The sequence below is a fragment of the Prunus mume genome, linkage group LG7 (assembly GCF_029339155.1).
Source record: "Prunus mume cultivar Tortuosa linkage group LG7, ASM2933915v1, whole genome shotgun sequence".
NCBI classification, from domain to species: Eukaryota; Viridiplantae; Streptophyta; class Magnoliopsida; order Rosales; family Rosaceae; genus Prunus; species Prunus mume.
In genome coordinates, this window is record NC_142704.1 from 17,988,505 (window position 1) to 18,006,516 (window position 18,012).

At 36.2% G+C, this 18,012-nt stretch overlaps 2 protein-coding genes across 6 annotated transcripts; one reads left to right on the top strand and one right to left on the bottom strand.

Annotated features, from left to right (window-relative positions):
- Positions 1 to 2,767: 2,767 nt before the first annotated feature.
- On the top strand, positions 2,768 to 8,118 carry LOC148915639 (protein arginine N-methyltransferase 1.6-like). Of its 2 annotated transcripts, XM_089055823.1 has the most exons (14): positions 2,768 to 3,397; positions 3,497 to 3,710; positions 3,817 to 3,942; positions 4,046 to 4,210; positions 4,294 to 4,412; positions 4,509 to 4,588; positions 4,958 to 5,229; positions 5,388 to 5,624; positions 5,974 to 6,047; positions 6,393 to 6,486; positions 6,617 to 6,766; positions 6,895 to 6,969; positions 7,507 to 7,603; positions 7,749 to 8,118. In XM_089055823.1, exons 1-14 carry the CDS (start codon positions 3,084 to 3,086, stop codon positions 7,904 to 7,906), a joined length of 2,175 nt encoding a protein of 724 aa, XP_088911949.1. In that variant the 5' UTR covers positions 2,768 to 3,083; the 3' UTR covers positions 7,907 to 8,118. The 2 variants fall into 2 exon arrangements, with proteins under 2 accessions (XP_088911949.1, XP_088911950.1); XM_089055824.1 differs by lacking the exon at positions 3,817 to 3,942.
- Positions 5,867 to 16,280, bottom strand: LOC148915640 (chaperone protein dnaJ 13-like). Of its 4 annotated transcripts, none has more exons than XR_016128550.1 (14): positions 15,973 to 16,261; positions 15,174 to 15,487; positions 14,470 to 14,667; positions 14,268 to 14,382; positions 13,740 to 13,826; positions 13,337 to 13,425; positions 12,771 to 12,855; positions 11,642 to 11,695; positions 11,215 to 11,295; positions 10,221 to 10,298; positions 9,721 to 9,951; positions 9,145 to 9,252; positions 8,894 to 9,034; positions 5,867 to 6,068 (listed from the first exon to the last, which is right to left on the bottom strand). XR_016128550.1 is itself a non-coding variant. In XM_089055825.1 (13 exons), the coding sequence occupies exons 1-13, from the start codon at positions 16,114 to 16,116 to the stop codon at positions 8,978 to 8,980; spliced, it is 1,641 nt and encodes a 546-aa protein (XP_088911951.1). In that variant the 5' UTR covers positions 16,117 to 16,280; the 3' UTR covers positions 8,735 to 8,977. The 4 variants fall into 4 exon arrangements, 2 of the variants coding, with proteins under 2 accessions (XP_088911951.1, XP_088911952.1); XR_016128549.1 differs by lacking the exon at positions 5,867 to 6,068 and adding an exon at positions 8,523 to 8,659; XM_089055825.1 differs by lacking the exon at positions 5,867 to 6,068 and having other exon boundaries at positions 8,735 to 9,034; positions 15,973 to 16,280.
- Positions 16,281 to 18,012: the final 1,732 nt, after the last annotated feature.

The following is an 18,012-nucleotide window of genomic DNA, read 5'->3' on the forward strand; positions in this document are numbered from 1 at the left end:
TGCAAGAGCTCTCTTTGTGTAAAAGTTGTGCAGCCATCTCATCGCCAATTTGGGAGGATTAATACAGAGGGGTTCTTATGGATGCCCATCTGTATATTTTCACAGAAAGGAGGTCCTTGCGAGAGCTCTTTCTATGCAATGTTGCAGTGACACCACTATTTTATCTCTGGGAAGGATCTAATCCTTCCGTCTGCAGTTTCTTGAGATCTCTGACAAATTGACAGCAAGGACATGGAGGAATTTCGCAGCGCACATTCTCAAAGCCTTTATGGCAGATTGATATGAGAGATATTTGTTGCTTTCATAGAGAAATGTGTTTTCAAGATGTTGGCATCCACGCAAAACTCATGATCTACCATTTACAGAGGCTTGTTGGATTAAACTTTGCATCGGATGTTTTTGAGCCGCAAAGGAATAACTTGTACTGAGAGACACCCTGAAGTTTTACAGCAAAGAATGAACTTTATACCTTGCCTTTCTTCTCTGATTGCTCCTGCCCTTTTGTTTCTTCCTTGATTTTTCTGTTATTTGAAACTTTCTGCAGGACCTTGGGTATTGTTTCTTCACGCTTCAATATCAATTTCTGAAGCACTTTCTTGCTTCTTGGCTCCTCCCTTCTTTGCAGCCCTTGGTTCCTCTCTGCGTTTTCTCTCCTGTAGCACCTCTTTTCTTTTTCTCTTCTCCCCTCTTACCTCTGTACGTTCATGCCTTTTATAGGCAAAAGATGAACAGAAGTTGGGGAAGCACGATTGCTAAGTGGGCAGTTTCTCTGCTGAATGGGGTTGCCAAGGATAAGCACGATCTCTTCCCACCTTTCATTTTTTTATTTGTTTTATTTTATATTTCTTTTGAAAACTGACCTTATCCCCTTTTTAATTTCTAGAAGGAACAATCAGCAACATTAAAGATCAACCTTCACGTCTTGGGCTTTTATCCTGGGCTCCTTTCCTTGTCTTATAATTTTTTTGTGTTCAACATGAACTAACAGAATTGTGGAGTTTAAATAGAAAATCTCGAGATTTATTAACAATATTGGCTCTTTTAAGACCCAATCCACCAAAGCATTTTGGACGAGAAACCTTCTCCCAACTCACAAGATGCACCTTCACACTCTCATGGGGGACTTAGAGGTTTGCATAGCATAATTGGTCTTTTACATTTGCTATTATATTTTATAGAAAGTATGTGAGAGAATGAATATGATATTTTATTATAAAAAGAAAGTGGGGTTCAATATACCTCTTTACTTTGAAGTAGGCAAATTGCCTTGTTGGGGAGAGTGTGTATATTTTGCCTACCTATTTGCCTCTTCCCTTGGAGCATGAAAACGCTAATGTGGCAAGGCAAATAAAGTTTGTCTAATCTTTTGCCTCTTCCCTTGAAAATGTTCTTAGTTTTGTAGGATGAAGTTCAAAGTAGAGGAAGAATCATGGTCTAGTAGTACTTCTCTATGTGACAATAGAAGAAGTCTCAAATTTATAATCATCAACGATAAAAAAGAACAAATATATCAAATATTTGACCCATTCTCGTAACAAAAAAAAAATTGTTGAGATTCTAAGTGGGGTTTGTTACTCCAAGTCCAAGTCCAAGTCCAATGTAGGAGAAAATTTTGCGTGGGACAAAATATTCAAGTTAAATATTTGCATGTGTTAAAAAACTGAAAAATTATCATTACTTTGAACACTTGTTATGTTTTAATTGGATTGTTTTACCACTCATTATTTTAGTGTGGCACAATTCATAATGCATCTTTTTCGTATTAGACTCGAGTAACCTTTTGGGTGATCAAAAAGTGGCATTTCAATCAAATAGTATGACCTAAAATGTGGAATTTGAATCTAGTTGTAACTGTTGGTGGCGTGGGGGCAAGGATATGATTGCTAAAAGGAAAATTCTAGGATACCACATTTATAAACCCTATTATGTATCACCTCTGTAATAGAAGTGGATCCCATTGTATTGGTGGGCTCCACCTTTATTAGAAGGAGATACACAATGTGATATATAAATGTGGCATGTTAGCATAATCCTTGCTAAAATTAAACTTACAACGAACTAAATAGAAAATGGGTTAAAAAGTTTGTAACTTAAGTGATTAAAAGCATTCACCTTAATATCGGAAAATAGGATTTTCGATTCTCTGTAGTGGGCTCGGAGTTTTTCCTCAAGACTGGGCCCAAGAAGATAGAGGGCTTGTTGCTTCTGCTTAGGCCATCCCCAAAGGGGCTCTAAAGTGGGCTGCACCACCCTTGGGCTGCCATATATAGCAACTGAAGCAAAAAAGTCATCCCCAGTGGTTCAGTTTTGGGGCCTTAAATGATTGAGCCTCACCGGAGCTATACCCAGATTTATGTTCATGGTTGAAGCCCCTGAAACAGAATGGGGCCCACATAAAGAAAAAGCTACCAACCCATGTGTTGTTGGTGACTTGCCTTGTGACTGCAGCTCATGATACTCTCTTCTTGACCAATGTTTGCTTCTCTTTGTTTTATATTTTATTTAATGTGACCAATGAGAGGGGATGGGCTAGATGGGTTTGTTTTTGTATTTTTTGACAGATGAGGCTTTGTTTTTTTTCAAGGCAACAATCTAGTTTTTTTTCATAGAAAAGATTTTCAAATCTTGTCCAAATTTTGATTTTTTTTTTTTTTGTTGAAATGTTCACACACAAAAAACTAACATGCTATAATATACATTAAAGCAAATAAATTTTTTATTTTAAAAATAACACGTATATAAAATTATATCGAATATAAAGCTCTAGATATAGAGTCTTTCTGTTTTGAAAGTAATTCCTTTATAACCTCAAAAATTCCAACAGAGTTCTAAATGGGACTCTATAAATCCCTTTTAGAGCCCAATTATTGGGGATGGCCTTAGAATCAGTTCTGCCCAACCGGTGTTGAGTGACTGAGTGAGAGTGACTGAGTTTTGGCGCTTGAAACATTTAACGTTGAAAACGCAAGTGCGAAGTCAAAGCCCCTACTCTCACCGTCACTGACTAACTCGCCGAGTCACCAGACTCAGTGACTCACCACCATGTTTTTGAACCTACTTCAAGCCTCGTCCTTCTAGTTCCAATGCTCTCTCGAGTCTCCAAAACCCTATTTCCCAAACTACCCCTTTGCTGTATACTTCGTTTTGCCCGAGCCATGAGCTCCCAGTCGGCTCAGCGCGCCTTCCAGCTCCGAGTCAACCCGATCACTGGAAACTCCGAGTGGGTCGTCATTGAAGAAGACGAACCAGAAGAACAGACTTTCAACGGCGGTTCCCAAAATGCCCTTCTTGCCACGACGTCGTATCTTGACATGCTCAACGACTCCCATAGAAACAGAGCCTTCCGTGAAGCCATAGACAAGACCATTTCCACTCCTTGCCATGTTCTCGATATCGGGTAGCTACAAAACTACGACTTTGTTTAATTCAATCAATTAAATTTATATTCTTTTTACATTTAATTAATTAATTAATCCAAATTTGAATTTTTGTGAAGTTCTGGAACTGGGTTGCTATCGATGATGGCGGCACGGGCGATGGGCTCGATGACATGTCGGATGGTGACTGCCTGCGAGTCTTACCTTCCAATGGTGAAGTTAATGAAGAAAGTGGTGCGCTTGAACGGCATGGAAAACCAAATAAAGCTTATCAACAAGCGTTCTGATGAGCTCAAACGCGGAATTGATATCACTTCTCCTGCTCAAGTTCTGGTAAGTTAAAAAAACAAAGTATTCTGATTTGTGCAAAAACGTTGCCGTTCTGATTTCCAGCGTAGAGTTAAGAGTATATACCCTGAGACTGTTCTTAAATGGGTAGGTTAGTGAGATACTGGATTCTGAGTTGCTGGGTGAAGGGCTTATTCCGAGTCTACAACATGCTCATGACAAGTTGTTGGTGGAAAATCCCGAAACGGTGCCATATAAGGCCACCACCTATGGCCAGGTATGTGAAGATATAAACAGTTTTACAATGTAGGATGGAATGTCATGTGTTTCCCATGTAACAAAATATGTTGAATAACCTGCTTTGTGCAACATTCCCTCAGCTTGTTGAAAGCACATTTTTGTGGAAGCTTCATGATTTACATGGCAATGAGGCAAAAGCGTCTGATGGGATTCTTCTTGTTCCAACTGGGTTGGATAATATTCTAGATGTTAAGCCGCAGCAGTATGCCTTTCATTGCGATGCAATAGGAAAAGAAGTGAAACTGGTAATGACATTGTGTTACTCTTGAACAGGCTTTTACAGAAAATGCTAGTGGTTTAATTCCTACTCAGTTTTGGATTCATCCAGCTGTCCGAACCCTTCAAAATTTTTGAGTTTGATTTTTGGAAACGGCCAGACAGTCATGGGGAAACAGAAGTACATGTGAAGTCAACTAATGATGGCCGAGTTCATGCTGTAATATCATGGTAGTTGGACTGTAGGGTTTGATAATACCTTCTTTTTTTTTTTTTCCTAGGGACAATTCTAACAATTTCTGGTTGTGTTTGTGTGTGTTGTTTCAGGTGGATACTTCAGCTTGATCGTGAAGGGACAATCTTTTATTCCACTGCTCCTAGGTGGATAAGTTTGCCAGGCAACACAAGTAAGTTGTAGACACCATTCCTTTGTGAGTAAGAGTGAATGCCATTTTACTTTGTGCTATATTTAGTGCCTTTTGTGTTCTTCATGGCAAGTTAAGCAGCTCGATGTAGAATTCAATAAATTTGATTAAGTGGTTTTGTATGTTCACCCTATTAGTGTTGTCATGTGAAACTGTGGTAGCACAGTACGAATGTCTTTTGCTATCCTGAACGACAAATTCTCCACCAACCCTGGCTGCATTCAGTCTTACCGGAGAAACTTACTCGTCTATTCGGAACCTCACTGTGCAAATTAATTGACTAGTATTTACCAGTGCTTGATGTTTGGTCTTCTTGTTCATGCAATAAAGAAGGTGTTAATTTTTTGCCAGGTCATGGAGATTGGTGTGACCATTGGAAACAGTGTGTTTGGTTTGTTCCTGGTGAAGGTATGTCCATAACGAAAGATGAAGAGGTTTGTTTACATGCTGTTCATACAGATATTAGCATCTCATATAATCTCAAGAACCAAGCGTCAAGAAATGAGATTATGCAGTATGGCTTCAAAAATGGGGATTTCAAGCTCATACTACCACCAGAAAGAATTGCAATTTATGGAGACAGTGAATGGAGGCATACCATGTTTAGTGCCATAAGTAATTCTGTAAGAATTAAGATAACTCTCTCTCTCTCTCTCTCTCTCTCTCTCTCTCTCAAACCACCATCATCCCCACCCCACACCCGCTCCTCTGTTCCAAAAATTAAAATTAAAAATTAAAAAAGAAAGCTTCACATTGTTGACATGAATGGTATTCTTCACAGTTACAGGGAAGAGTTGATCCATTATGCATTGTTGCAGATGACAGCATCTTCTTGACACTCCTTGTTGCACATCTTTCTAAAACATCACATGTGATGTCATTTTTTCCGGGGTTGCAAGACAAGGGTTTCCAATATTTGCAAGCTGTTGCCAATTCAAATGGTTTCTCAATGGATCGTGTAGAATTTCTTAATAAGAGGAAAACAAAATTGACCATGCATGACACACACCAGAAAAAGGTACTTTCTTCCCAATTGAGTTTGTATACCAGTATGACTGGGTGCTGAAAATTGAATTTATTGTATGTGTATGTGCTCTTTAAGCTTACAATGGAGAAAGGTTTTGGTAATGATATGTTGATCGATTAAAAGACATACAATGATAAATCTTTTTCCTCCTCTCTCTTTTAGTGGTAACAATAGAATAGGTTTTGAAATTCTGTAAAATTGAAATGCTGAATTTGCACTGAAACCTTGTGTAATACTTTTTGAAAGTTGATGTTGCCCATTGGATGAAAATATGACATTTTTGCTGTTGACAATTTACAAACTGAATTGAACCATTTTGGGGCTTTTGTCCTGTTTGTAGGTTGACCTGCTGATTGGAGAACCTTTCTACTATGGAATGGATGGCATGCTTCCATGGCAGAACCTACGCTTTTGGTATACTTTTGTTATCTGTTCCTGCAGTAATTCAAATTAAGTGCTTTATGAGATTTTCATGCTTTAATAAGATGATGTATACAATATGTAGACTCAAGTAGGAGTTGGTTTTAGACTCTTTTCTTTAGGATAGCAATGACTATATATATGCATTTTCATATTAGCATAATTTTCCACCAAACCATTGTCTTTTTTTTTTATCATTGTTCAACATATAATGGTGACCATTGGTTATGCAATGTGGAAGATGTTGATTGATTTTATAGTTAAACTAAATGTGTACAAATACACACACACACAAATATATATAATGTTTTCTGTTCTTGTTCTGGATTGGGTTTGAAGGAACGAACGGACAATGCTTGACTCTGTCCTATCCCAAGATGCATTGATACTGCCGTGTAAGGCGATATTAAAGGCTTGTGCGTTATCTGTCCCTGTAAGTTGTGTTCTAACCTATCACCAACCTTTTCCCCAACAGTGGAAAGTTCTATATCTTATTTGTTTCAACAATGTACATGACTGTTCACTAAGGATTATAAGTTAATGATATGTGACCTGTTGAACAGGATCTTTGGAATAGTCGTTGCTGCTTGAGTAAGATTGAAGGTTTTGATCATTCAATTGTAAATTCTACCTTAGGAGCATGCGGTGAATTACCTGCAGAGCAAGAGTGTCCTTGTCTTCCCTATTTTATATGGCAGTGTGGAAATGTTAAGGTAATCAACCAGTGGATTTTATGTTTCTGTAGAGAGGAGTTTTATTTTGGAGAAGAATTAGAAGATTTAACTTTTGGAACGACAAATATGTCACTGATGTTGAGGCAACGGTTCCAAAAATATTTCAGAAACTGAGTGAAGCATTTACGGTCATGGAGTTTGATTGCTCAAAACCTATAACATCATCTTGTGGAAAAACCCAGGTACCACAATTAGAACTTTGAAATCTGCATGGTAATATTTGTGGTCATCCTTGTTGAATTTTGGTCACAGTTGGTTTGTTGCAAAGGACAGTAGTGGTTGTATTATTAGTCAGACATAATGAAGCATGCTCTCTGTTGTTTAGCACTAACCATGGAACAAATTATTGTGCTCACTAATCATTGATTCTGAGACCTTGGTAGTTTTAAGATTTCAATTGCCTTGAGCTCTTTATGTTCCATCTAAGAGATGAACATCAAATTTATCTTTTAAAATCAGCAAAACATATTTTTTGAGAAACTATAAGGTAAAATACCGATTTATCCCTAATTTTCTTAGCAAATTGATTTACATATCCTTTTCACAGAAAAATCAAACCGCAGTGACCTTACCCCTACTTTTCCGTTAAACAACGTTCTGATTTTGAATTAATAAACATGACTGTTTTTATTATCTACGTGGGTTAATCATAACTTCTCATAACAATAAAGCGTCACCATGATCTTGCTTAATTGGTGGTTGGAATGCATTCCTGCCAGGTTGAATTTACTGAGCCTGGGATATGCCATGGCTTTGCACTATGGATTGATTGGGTGATGGATTCAGAGAACTCCCTTGTTGTGTCTACAGGGCCAGGTATGGTTGGGTTCCTTGTCCAAGCTGTTCAATGGAAATTTGCTACTTATATTTACTGTTTTGCACATTTTTGAACAACCATGATTGTTTTTTACTTCAGCCTTAGTTATGTTTTGCTCACATTTTGTGTGAAATGTGGATCCAGAGAAGAGATATTGGAAGCAAGGAGTAAAGCTTCTGGCTGAGCCTGTGGCAGTTAGAACTAATGAATCGAGAAGTACGGGTGAATGCCGGTCTGCAGTGATTCAAGCGTTGTTTGACCCATCAAGCGGCGACCTCAACGTCAGACATGCTTTCTCATAGCCATGTCAAGCGAAACCTGCCTCTACATCATTTGAACCATGAAGCGTTACCTGCACTCTCTTAGCCTCTCATACTGTGGTTCTCCTGTGCTGTTATTGTCTCATGTTTTAGGATTTTCTTTAAGAGTTCATGATCTATAACTGAGTGTAATCCCAATTTTTTTAGGGTTTGCACCCTTGATGCGTGGATCGATTGGTTTCTGTTCTGGATTATGCTACTGTTAGTATGATTAACGAAATAGACAATATATTTTAAAAAATTTATGCAAATATATTGTAGTAGATATTGATCAAAAGAGTTCACTACAGATAGTCTTAAATAAATAGAATTAGAAGTTTCAATTGTAAAAATCAGAGGATCCTAAAATTTAATAAATACCAGAGGTGGTGTTGTTTTGGACCTCTTTAAACATTAGAAAGAAGAAAAAAAAAAGATTACCAGTAAACTAATTGGTTAAGACTTGAAATGAGTCGTGTCAGGCGCTTGGGTTTTTCTTTGTACATTTCTTTGCGGTAATAAATATGTTTCTTCTCGGGGAAAAAAAATGTTAAGCATGTATTTTTGGACGTAAGCACCAAGCAACACTAAAAACATCAGATGATGATTTTAACTAAGAAAATATGGTGAAACAAAAACAGTTCTATAGGAAGTAGCAGATTCAACTTGAGTTCAACATCTGATTGATCCATTGAGTACACTGGGAATTAGAAACACCGATGAAAATCGTTTTTCATAGTAGCTTTTCTGGGCAACCTAAAAAATAAAAATAAAAATAAAAATAAAAATAAAAGGAGAAATATGACATCACACGAAAATGGTGTGACACTGTTTCTGGTATAAAAATATGGCCTTTATTTCAATTTTTGTCAAAAAGAATAATACACAGGGAAACTTACTTTCAGGTTTCTAATTAAATACAATATTCAAGGAAAAAGATAAAAAGGATCGGTTTTAATGGGAGAAAAAGGTGGAAATCTAATACGATACCTTTTCATTTTGTCTCAAGGCTTGTAAAATCATTCAAAACTGTGATAGGTAAGCAAATGAGATTCAAACATGGTGAAATGAAAATCAAATTCTGTGCTCTTCCTGAGGTATTAGCAACTTGTCATAATCGTCAACGGTAACCTAGTATAAAAGTTTCAGATTAGCTAGACAACAACAATACTTCAGGATACTTGTGTTCTAAACAGCAGAAGATTCTGACCGGAAAACAAAAGAAAAGGGGACTGTAGTACCTCATATCTCCCATCACCGTAAGTGTATTCCACATACAACTGTTTAGGCTCTCCAGGACATGGATCACAGAAGCCCATAATGCCGGACTTCTTTACACCTTCATGAAGCTGCATGATTAAATTAAGCAACCAGAAGTCTTAGAAAAACTATGCATTTTTAGGGAACAATTGTTTCTAAACTTGAAATTTATTCTGGTTACAGTATGCTGCAAGACTGGCATGTTAAAGCAGTTGCAGTTTGGTTACTCAACAATGAATTTTAATTGTCTTCATGAGCTAGAACCTTACCCTCCCTTCCCCCTTAGGTTGAGAGAGAGCAGAGCGGCGAAAAACAAAGTCCATTACTTTAAGGTTTGTAAAATTCATTTTCACAGTTTGTTTTACTACTTGGTACATGTTAAAGCGTGCATTTCTTCTTTTTTCGGTTATAATAGTAAAGCATGCATTCTTGTAAATGCAAAATTATTCATTCTATTTTAGCCAGACTTATTGCTAGGCCAACAATAAGTAAGCACTTGATACTTAAGAGTCTCAAGATACTAAAAGCAGTAACATAATATTTATAAAAGAACAAACCTTCAGTTGCCCAGAATCACTGACAAGGAAATTTAGAGGCAATTTAACATCAATGACTGGTGAATCATTCGATTCTACCAGTTCATCTCTTTTCTTCAAAGCTTTGAGACTCCCATACCATGCTTTTGTGATTACCAGGCCCCCGATTTCTAGCTGCCTATTTTGTTTCCTATTCGCTACATTCTGTAGTAACTTCTGAGCTTTGTCTGCTGCTGCTCTTGCCTCTAGAACCTGCAGATACAAGGTTTATAAATTCTTCCAAATTTTCACACAAGACAAAATGGAAAACAATAAAATAAAAAAACAGAAAGATATCATGTGCACAGACTGCATTGTATTAATTCAGGGAAAATAATTGTAGAACACACTGAAACCCGCAATCATCCAACTTAAAACAAGGTGCAACAGGTATCTTCAGCATCTCACCAAGAATTACAATACAGCACAAAACTTGGTCCCATTAAATTGCACAGATATTTTGCACTTATGGATAGCCATACCGGTGTAGAAGTTTTCTCCATATTCTCTAAAGCCTTTTGCTTTTCCCTCTTAAGGTAATAAGGTTTCAAAACGAATTTCTGCAAGTATTCAAAAAGGACACATAATCAATAGACAATATATTGATTAAAAAAATGTGGGTTAATAAGATCAAATTGGAACTTCCAAGTATCAATACATTTCCCAATACCAAGATTTTCACACAATATAAAATGCCAAGTGAGTACATCGGAACTCTGCAGATAAACTAATATAAGTAAGCGACTAATGATGGACCATGGAAAACGACGTCAAATAATCAATAGATGGTGGAACAACGCATCTGCTCCATAACTAAACACTTGGCCACCTACTGGATGTACAAAATCCCTTTTCCTCGTTTGACATGGGATCCAGAGAGAATATATATATATATATATATATATTAAGCATAGAAGATGCAAATCTCTGGTGAATTAAGTACACTGATAAGGTAGATTGCATCTTCAAGACACTAGCCCACGTACATCATTTCATAATTTGCTTCATGAATTTTACAAATGGGACCCACTTTAACAAGACAAAAATAGGTCAACAACATCAGCCACAAGTCTTTTCAATAACAGGAAGTACCATCGTTAATTCATGGCTATATTCTTTGCCTAAAATTCACATGACTACTTCCGTGTTGCAAGCACAAGACCAAATAGAAATACGTTCATTTTATGCATGCTCACTGATCAAAATATATCTCACAATCTAACAATTTACGAACAGAAGGGGAGCAAGAAACCACTTCCTGCTATACATTTTGATATTTCAAACTAAAGACAGTTTTCAACTAATATATATTAAATTTAGAAAGGCCTAATATAAAGGAGAAGAAAAAATGTATAAAAAAAAATTAATGAGAAAATTAGCAGTAAAAAATCTAGGCTTTGTTTGCAAAAGCAAAAGGTAAAGAAGAATAACATACTCAAAACAGAATGGCCGAAGTTAGGGAATATTTATAATAACCTTGAGTACGAAGTAAAGTGATGTTGGAATTATGACTGCTGCAGCTGCAAATACAGGATCCAAATCCCCGGAAAGCAAAATCTGCATGTAAAGCCATCAGCAACAGATCAAAGCTTGTGAGGCCTAAACCTAGGTGATACTAACAATATAGAGTTATATTTCGTTTTATTTCCAAAAAGATATTAAAAGAGAAATGTACACATGATGAGAAAGATTTCCAAAAATACATAACAGATATCAAAATGTAACCTCAGTTTTGTATTTTATAATCCCAATGGATCCTCAAACTCTACATAAGCCGCATTTCTAATCCCCAAGAACAACAATAAAAAGGCACACAAGCACATAAAACACCGTTGCTTAAATGTCAAATACAGATCAAATTCGTACTCATATAAAATACATACAGAGTAAAGACAATTCTTACAGGAATAACTAACTTTTGGCCCCCACGACGCAATTTGAATTTCCAAGAGATACCCTGTTATAGAATGGTAGTGTATAAGATATCAGTCACACTTTAAAAATATAAAGAAGTCAACCAAGTACTAACTGAACAAGTGAATTGCAGTGTAAAGTAGATTGAAAGTGTTTGATGAACTAAGGAAACTGACCAATGGTCGAACTTTGTTTCAATGTGAAAACAAAAGGTCACTATTCAGCAGGCAGTTCAAGGGTATTAAAAACCTGTTGAAACCGAATGAATGACCGAGCACATGTCAGCTGTCTAAATTTTCCTACATATAATGCACTGTGTTTTCTTTTTCCCTAATTCTCCTGTCCTTCTCTCTCCAATTCACCGGAACTTTAAACATGTTCTTTGATGCTTGTTCCCCCACTATCTATCCTTGACTGCCCCAAACATCCCAAGTTCTTTCCCTTGTTGGCTCCTTTTTCTTTTGATTTCTTCCTATATCTCTATTATGTCTTACTTTTATCTGGAAAATGGTGAAAATACCTGTGATTAATTTGCAAAAGACCCCTTGTTCTTCAAGTCCCATTAAAATGTTAACCAATAATTATAGAAACCAATCAACTGCACTGTCCAACCCCCTATTTTCATGTCAATTTATCGTGCTCGTTTGGTTGATTTCAAAGTCGACTTTCTGAACACAATAGATATGTTATGTTGCTCCAGTATGAAAATATTCCAATAACTGATCAATCCAGACGGATGAAAACCTCTCTTCCTGGCTGTATGGTTGGTTTGCTAACTTTTCCAAAAATTGTGGAAGATCTATTTTTCTATAAGCAGGAAATTCTCGGAAATCACTTCCAGGAACATATCCAGATATTTTTCCTAAACCATAAATGGAAATTTCTAGCCTTATTAATGTACCTTGTAGAATTTTATGTGTATAAGAATAGAAATAAAGGTTTCTAAAAACTCAAAATATCAAGTTTAATTGGTTGTCTTCATTATTTCCTCTACAAACTATTCCCAGAAAACTCAAACAATTACCAAACATATTGAAAATTAAGAAAAGCAAAAAAAAAAAAAAAGTTACGTGGAAAATATTTTCCATGAAATAAATGCAGCCTAATGTCTGAATCACCTGAATCCCTATTGAATACAACATGCGAACGCTGCTTAAATTAGATAACTTTCTCCCAACGCCAACTTCAAGCTCAAGGGCATTGCTGCATCAATAATGTCTACAGTCAGAAAGCAATTGCAAAATGCATACATATGAGCACATATATTACCTAAATTGGTGTCCATATTTGGTTGACTACTGTGTCCTGCTTATATATCAATTAAGGTATCATAGGCATTACAGAAAAATGTTTAACATAGCATAATTGGACTAAAATCATAGACATTACATGGAGGAATCTTGTTCTGTTTGATTGAGTCCAGCAAGTGGTACTATAGAACTTCCTAACCAGAACAATATTTTTCTTTGTAGGTGATAAAAGTAAAAGAGAAGCTACAATAGGTATCATTGGTAACTAAAATCAAAGACATCACAGGTGAAAAGGTTTAAATGTTGGAACGAAATTAAGAAAAACTAACTTTGAGAGGATAAGTACCGATCAAGATAAATAGCATTTGCTGATAATATACTATCACCCCTAAAAAAATTTATAATTATCTATCCATTTAGATCTTAGAGCATACCTTCCAACTTTCCCCGCAATACAGCCATGAGACTCTGATGAAAACCGATGCTTATAATGAGCTGATGCCGCAAAAGAATCTATCCCACACTGTAGAAGTTGAAAATAAATGAAGTTAAAGTGAATTATGTACAACTTCAGTTTGATTTCATAAAAAGGCATTAAATTATGTACAACTAACAGTCACTGAGACGTTAGAAGCTTATAATAAATGACACAAAGTAAAAATGTCTTGCACGTACACAGAGCAATTGAATTTATAACAACTAACAGAATACTAATTATAAAATTAGAACAAGGCAGGCAAGGGTGCATAGCTATAATTATAAATTTGTAGACCGCCCTACAACTGATATGTCTCCATGGTATTCTACTCTAAAACTATGGCCCAAATATAGATGTACCTTCAGCTGTCCTGCAGCAGACAATTTCTCGTTTTTCTTTCGCCAGCCTACTGAAAGAGCTGAGTCTGAGCCTAAAGCAAGCTGGATCTGTTAAGGAGAAGGTGAACCCCCCGGGGCCAATGAAAGGTTAAAAATCTTAGCCATAAGAAGTTCATACAGATATACTAAACGGACATGTACTCTATTTTTTGCTTTTAAGAAGTTACATTTGACTAGATCAACTTATATTTTTAATCCTAACAAGCTTCACAACTTATTTGACTTTTCTTTCATCTTTTCCCTCTGCAAAAGCAGGTCCCAATATGTAAGATCTGGTGTGTCCCATGTTACTGATAGAACAAATTTGCATTACAAATACAGTGATTGTGACGCAGCTGACGCATTCATGAATTCAAGCATATTCCAGCTCTTCCATAATTTTTCATGCATATTATGATCCAGCTGATGTTACAAAATACGATGAAAACCTCAACAATACCCAAAAAGAATGAAATAAAATGAGTAAACTGGAACAAGAAATGCACATACATTTCCACTTGTAGATTCAGATAGTCGTCTCACCCAGGTATTGGAGAGATTCAGTGAACCATCTCTCAAAGACATTGAAAGTCCCATTGTTGCAGTTAAATGGGATGACAAGTTACTGGACAAAAGAGACAATGAATATGCAAAGAGGAATCAGAACGTACTGAAAATTCAAACTGACCCGAATGGAATGAGATAAACTCACCGAGATGTCTGCACCCCAATAAGTGGCCATAAACCAGCTGAACCTATGAATTCTATGGAAGAAACTGAAGAAATCTGATGCCCAAAGCCAATAGTAGCATCTCCATAGCCAGAGTCCCCATTAACTTCCAAATTTCCACCAATTGAAAGGATATTGTGCTTTGATATGTGAGACTGGACTGAACTTGTCATAGCCATCCTGACATTCTTTTAATAGCAAATCAGTGTCCAGATAAAACAATAGGAACTACAATGTAGAAAACTTAACCAAAGCATAAAACTATCATGCCTTTACGATATCAAGGACTAATGTGATTATGATAGGATTCTAGGAAGGTAACTGTATTGGAAGGAAAATGATATCTTAATAAGATGAGAAATGAAATTGCAAGCCTACAAAAAATGGTCAAGATATACAAGATGCAACTACAGACATAGTAATGGCAGGTGTTAAATGATTACTTTAAAGGAGCTAAAACCATCACCTGTTCATGTGATTGTGTATGAAATTTGCACAAAAAGAAAGGGGCAGACACTCAAAATTGAGCAATGTTACTATTACCTATGTTGTCATTGTAAAATGGCACACTTTGTTTCTAAATTTACACGTAAAAATTCTCCCAGGCGTCAAAAATAATAATTTGATTCAAGATGATCAATTACATGGAGGACAAAAAGATAATAAATAAACAAACTGAGCTGTACCCTCTCATGATGCCATGACCATGCAAAAGGTCCGGCAAAGACATATTGGCCCACATTGTACCAGAAGGTCGGAAATGTGCTGAGACCTCTTGTTCCTTCAGTTTCCGTAACCTCTCAAGTTCTTCCTTCAGTTTCCGTAACCTCTCAAGTTCTTCCTTTAACTCTTCAGCTTTATTCAGTTTTTTCCCAAGTTCCAAACCAGAAGTCAACCCTTCCATACCATAAATGTCATATATCTTCCTTTTATTCTCATCCAACAGTATCTCATAAGCACAGGATACCCGCTGAAAGTTTTCTGTAGCAGTATCTTTCATCTGAAAACAAATATTGAATGATAGTACTACTCAATTACCACCTTTCATGAAATTAAATTCAACAGCCAAACAAATCTAACATTATTGTTGCCCATGCCAAAGACACTTCCATGAAGTTCAAAATTCATAAGCAAATCTGCGCTGTATTTGATTACAGTACATTACTATAACAGACAAAACCCAGTAGGGTAGGTTTCAAGTTTTAACCTTAACCAATGAACACCAATGCCTTTGAGAGCACAAGACCCATCAAGTTTACAATCAAACAGCAAACTTTAAGAATCGTTCTAAGCTGACCCAATAGAACCAATGCAGCATTTCAATAACCAAAATCAATGCCACCAAAAAAAAACATATATTGGTACAACGGAGAAATTGGGTATCGACCCAATAATGGAAAGATTCAGACTTTTAACATTTTAAAAATTAAAATTTGGAAAAAAAAAACATAAAGGAATGGAATTGAGTTGCGGGTGAGAGTGTACATGAGGAGCTTGGCATTTATCAGGATGATAGATTTGGGCCCATTGCCTGTAAGCTTTTTTGATTTCTTCATCGGAGGCATCCGGTGAAATGTGAAGCAGCGCGTACAGCTCTCTATCGAGGGGTCCTTCTTCCTCTGCCTTCATCTTTTAACTCTCTCTCTCTCTCTCTCTCTCTCTCGTGTGTAGTAGGTTAAGGGACGTGCTGAAAGTGGCAGTTTTTATTTAACCATGGCATTTGAATTTAGGGGTTTAGGGGTTTTTTGGCCAAAGCCTGGGTCTTCTTTGTTTGTTCCTTGATCTTATCAAACAGTACACTGTGCACGAGGGGCGCTGTTTCTGCGCTTTCCTTGACGCGTACGTAAATTTTCTTTCAGAATAAAAAAAGCTTATGAAAATTCTTCTCTTTCTGGGCAACCTTTCCCAAACATATAAAGTGAAATTTATATGATTTTTTCTATTTAAACCTCAAACTTCTCTTAGTTCACCTCAATACTTAAATCATTAAGCTGTAAATTTTATTATTGTGTAAAAAAATAAAAAAAGCCATCCAACTTAATACTTAACCCTAATATATCTATACACACACCCCACAACTCTTCAAATTAAGTTTTAAAAAAATACAAACTCTTCTACATCCTATGCCAGATTAATTTTCTCTTTTAAAGACGTAGAACATTGACGAGCCTACCTCTTTGAAATCTGCGCGGAAGCTGATGGAAAGACTTGTTGATTGTTTCGCTATAATGATCTTATTCTCTTCCCTTCGTTGATTGCTTTTTTTTTTTTTTTGGTACTCTTGGTTGTTGATTGCTTGATTGTTTTGATTTTTGATTTAAAATTTATACCTGATGTTTTGGTAAAACTGTTCTCTTTCTCTAGAAAGTATGGGGTAACTTGAATTTTTGTACAACGCTTGTGCACCTCATTCTTAGATACCTGCAGTTCCAAAGATAAACTCTTTAGCAGTAAGCACTGTTGGAAAAACTGCAAATCTTTGGAGATGCTTTTAGAAAAACTTCAAAGAAATTGGGAGGCACACCGTAGTTGGAGTTCTTAGAGGAGTCATGCTGTCTTTTGATGTCTTGGAAGAACTAGCACCAACTCTTGAATTTTCAATCTTCCTAATGACTGTTGATTGACGACCACTCTTCGACCCCCTTTTCCTCTTCCTTTTCTACTTGTTCATTGACAACCACTCTTCGACCCCCTTTTCCTCTTCCTTTTCTACTTGTTCATTGACAACCACTTCAGAGGTTGGAACCAATGCACTGCAAAACTCAAGGAAGAATAGGAAGCAACAACAATTTATATCAGTTTGAAACTTGAAGGGGTTTAAATAGAAAATCTCTTTTATTTCTTTTTTTTCAGTTTGGGGTGTATTTAAGGGTAGTTTGGGAAGATAGTGGGGTTTACTTAGAAATTGTGAAAATTTAAATTAAAAGTTGGGGTGAACTTAGAACATGGGGTGAACTAAGAGAAGTGTAGGGTTTAAAAAGAAAACCTCATTTATATTTATTGTTTACAAGGCTAGTATTGTAATTGAAAAACAAAGAACATTAAAATAAAATAAAATAAAATAGGAGAAACCCGGGAGAACACCAGAAAAACTGTACATATATCTTTGGGAAGTGGGAAAATCATATATAATCGATTCATTACATCGAGCATGTGATTATGTAATTAAGTATATAATAAGATATCTTCTTAAGTTGTAATTATATGTTTTGAGATAAAACTTCACACTTATCACTAGGTGATTAAATTAAGGACAATAGGAAAGCACGTCATGAGAGGATGATACACGCTCGGATACGTGTATTATTCAATGTAGAGCATAAACATGGTAAGGCTGAGACAATTTAATCATGTTTACCAGCTCTTAGACAACATCTTCAAATTAATTACAATTAGACCATCCTAATTAACTCTTGAGTGCTTTGATATCCATTGGGTACACTGGGAAGTAGAGATATCGATGAAAATTGGTTTTATAATAGCTCTTCGGGGGGAACTTAAAGAAAAGAAACAAATTGGACATCA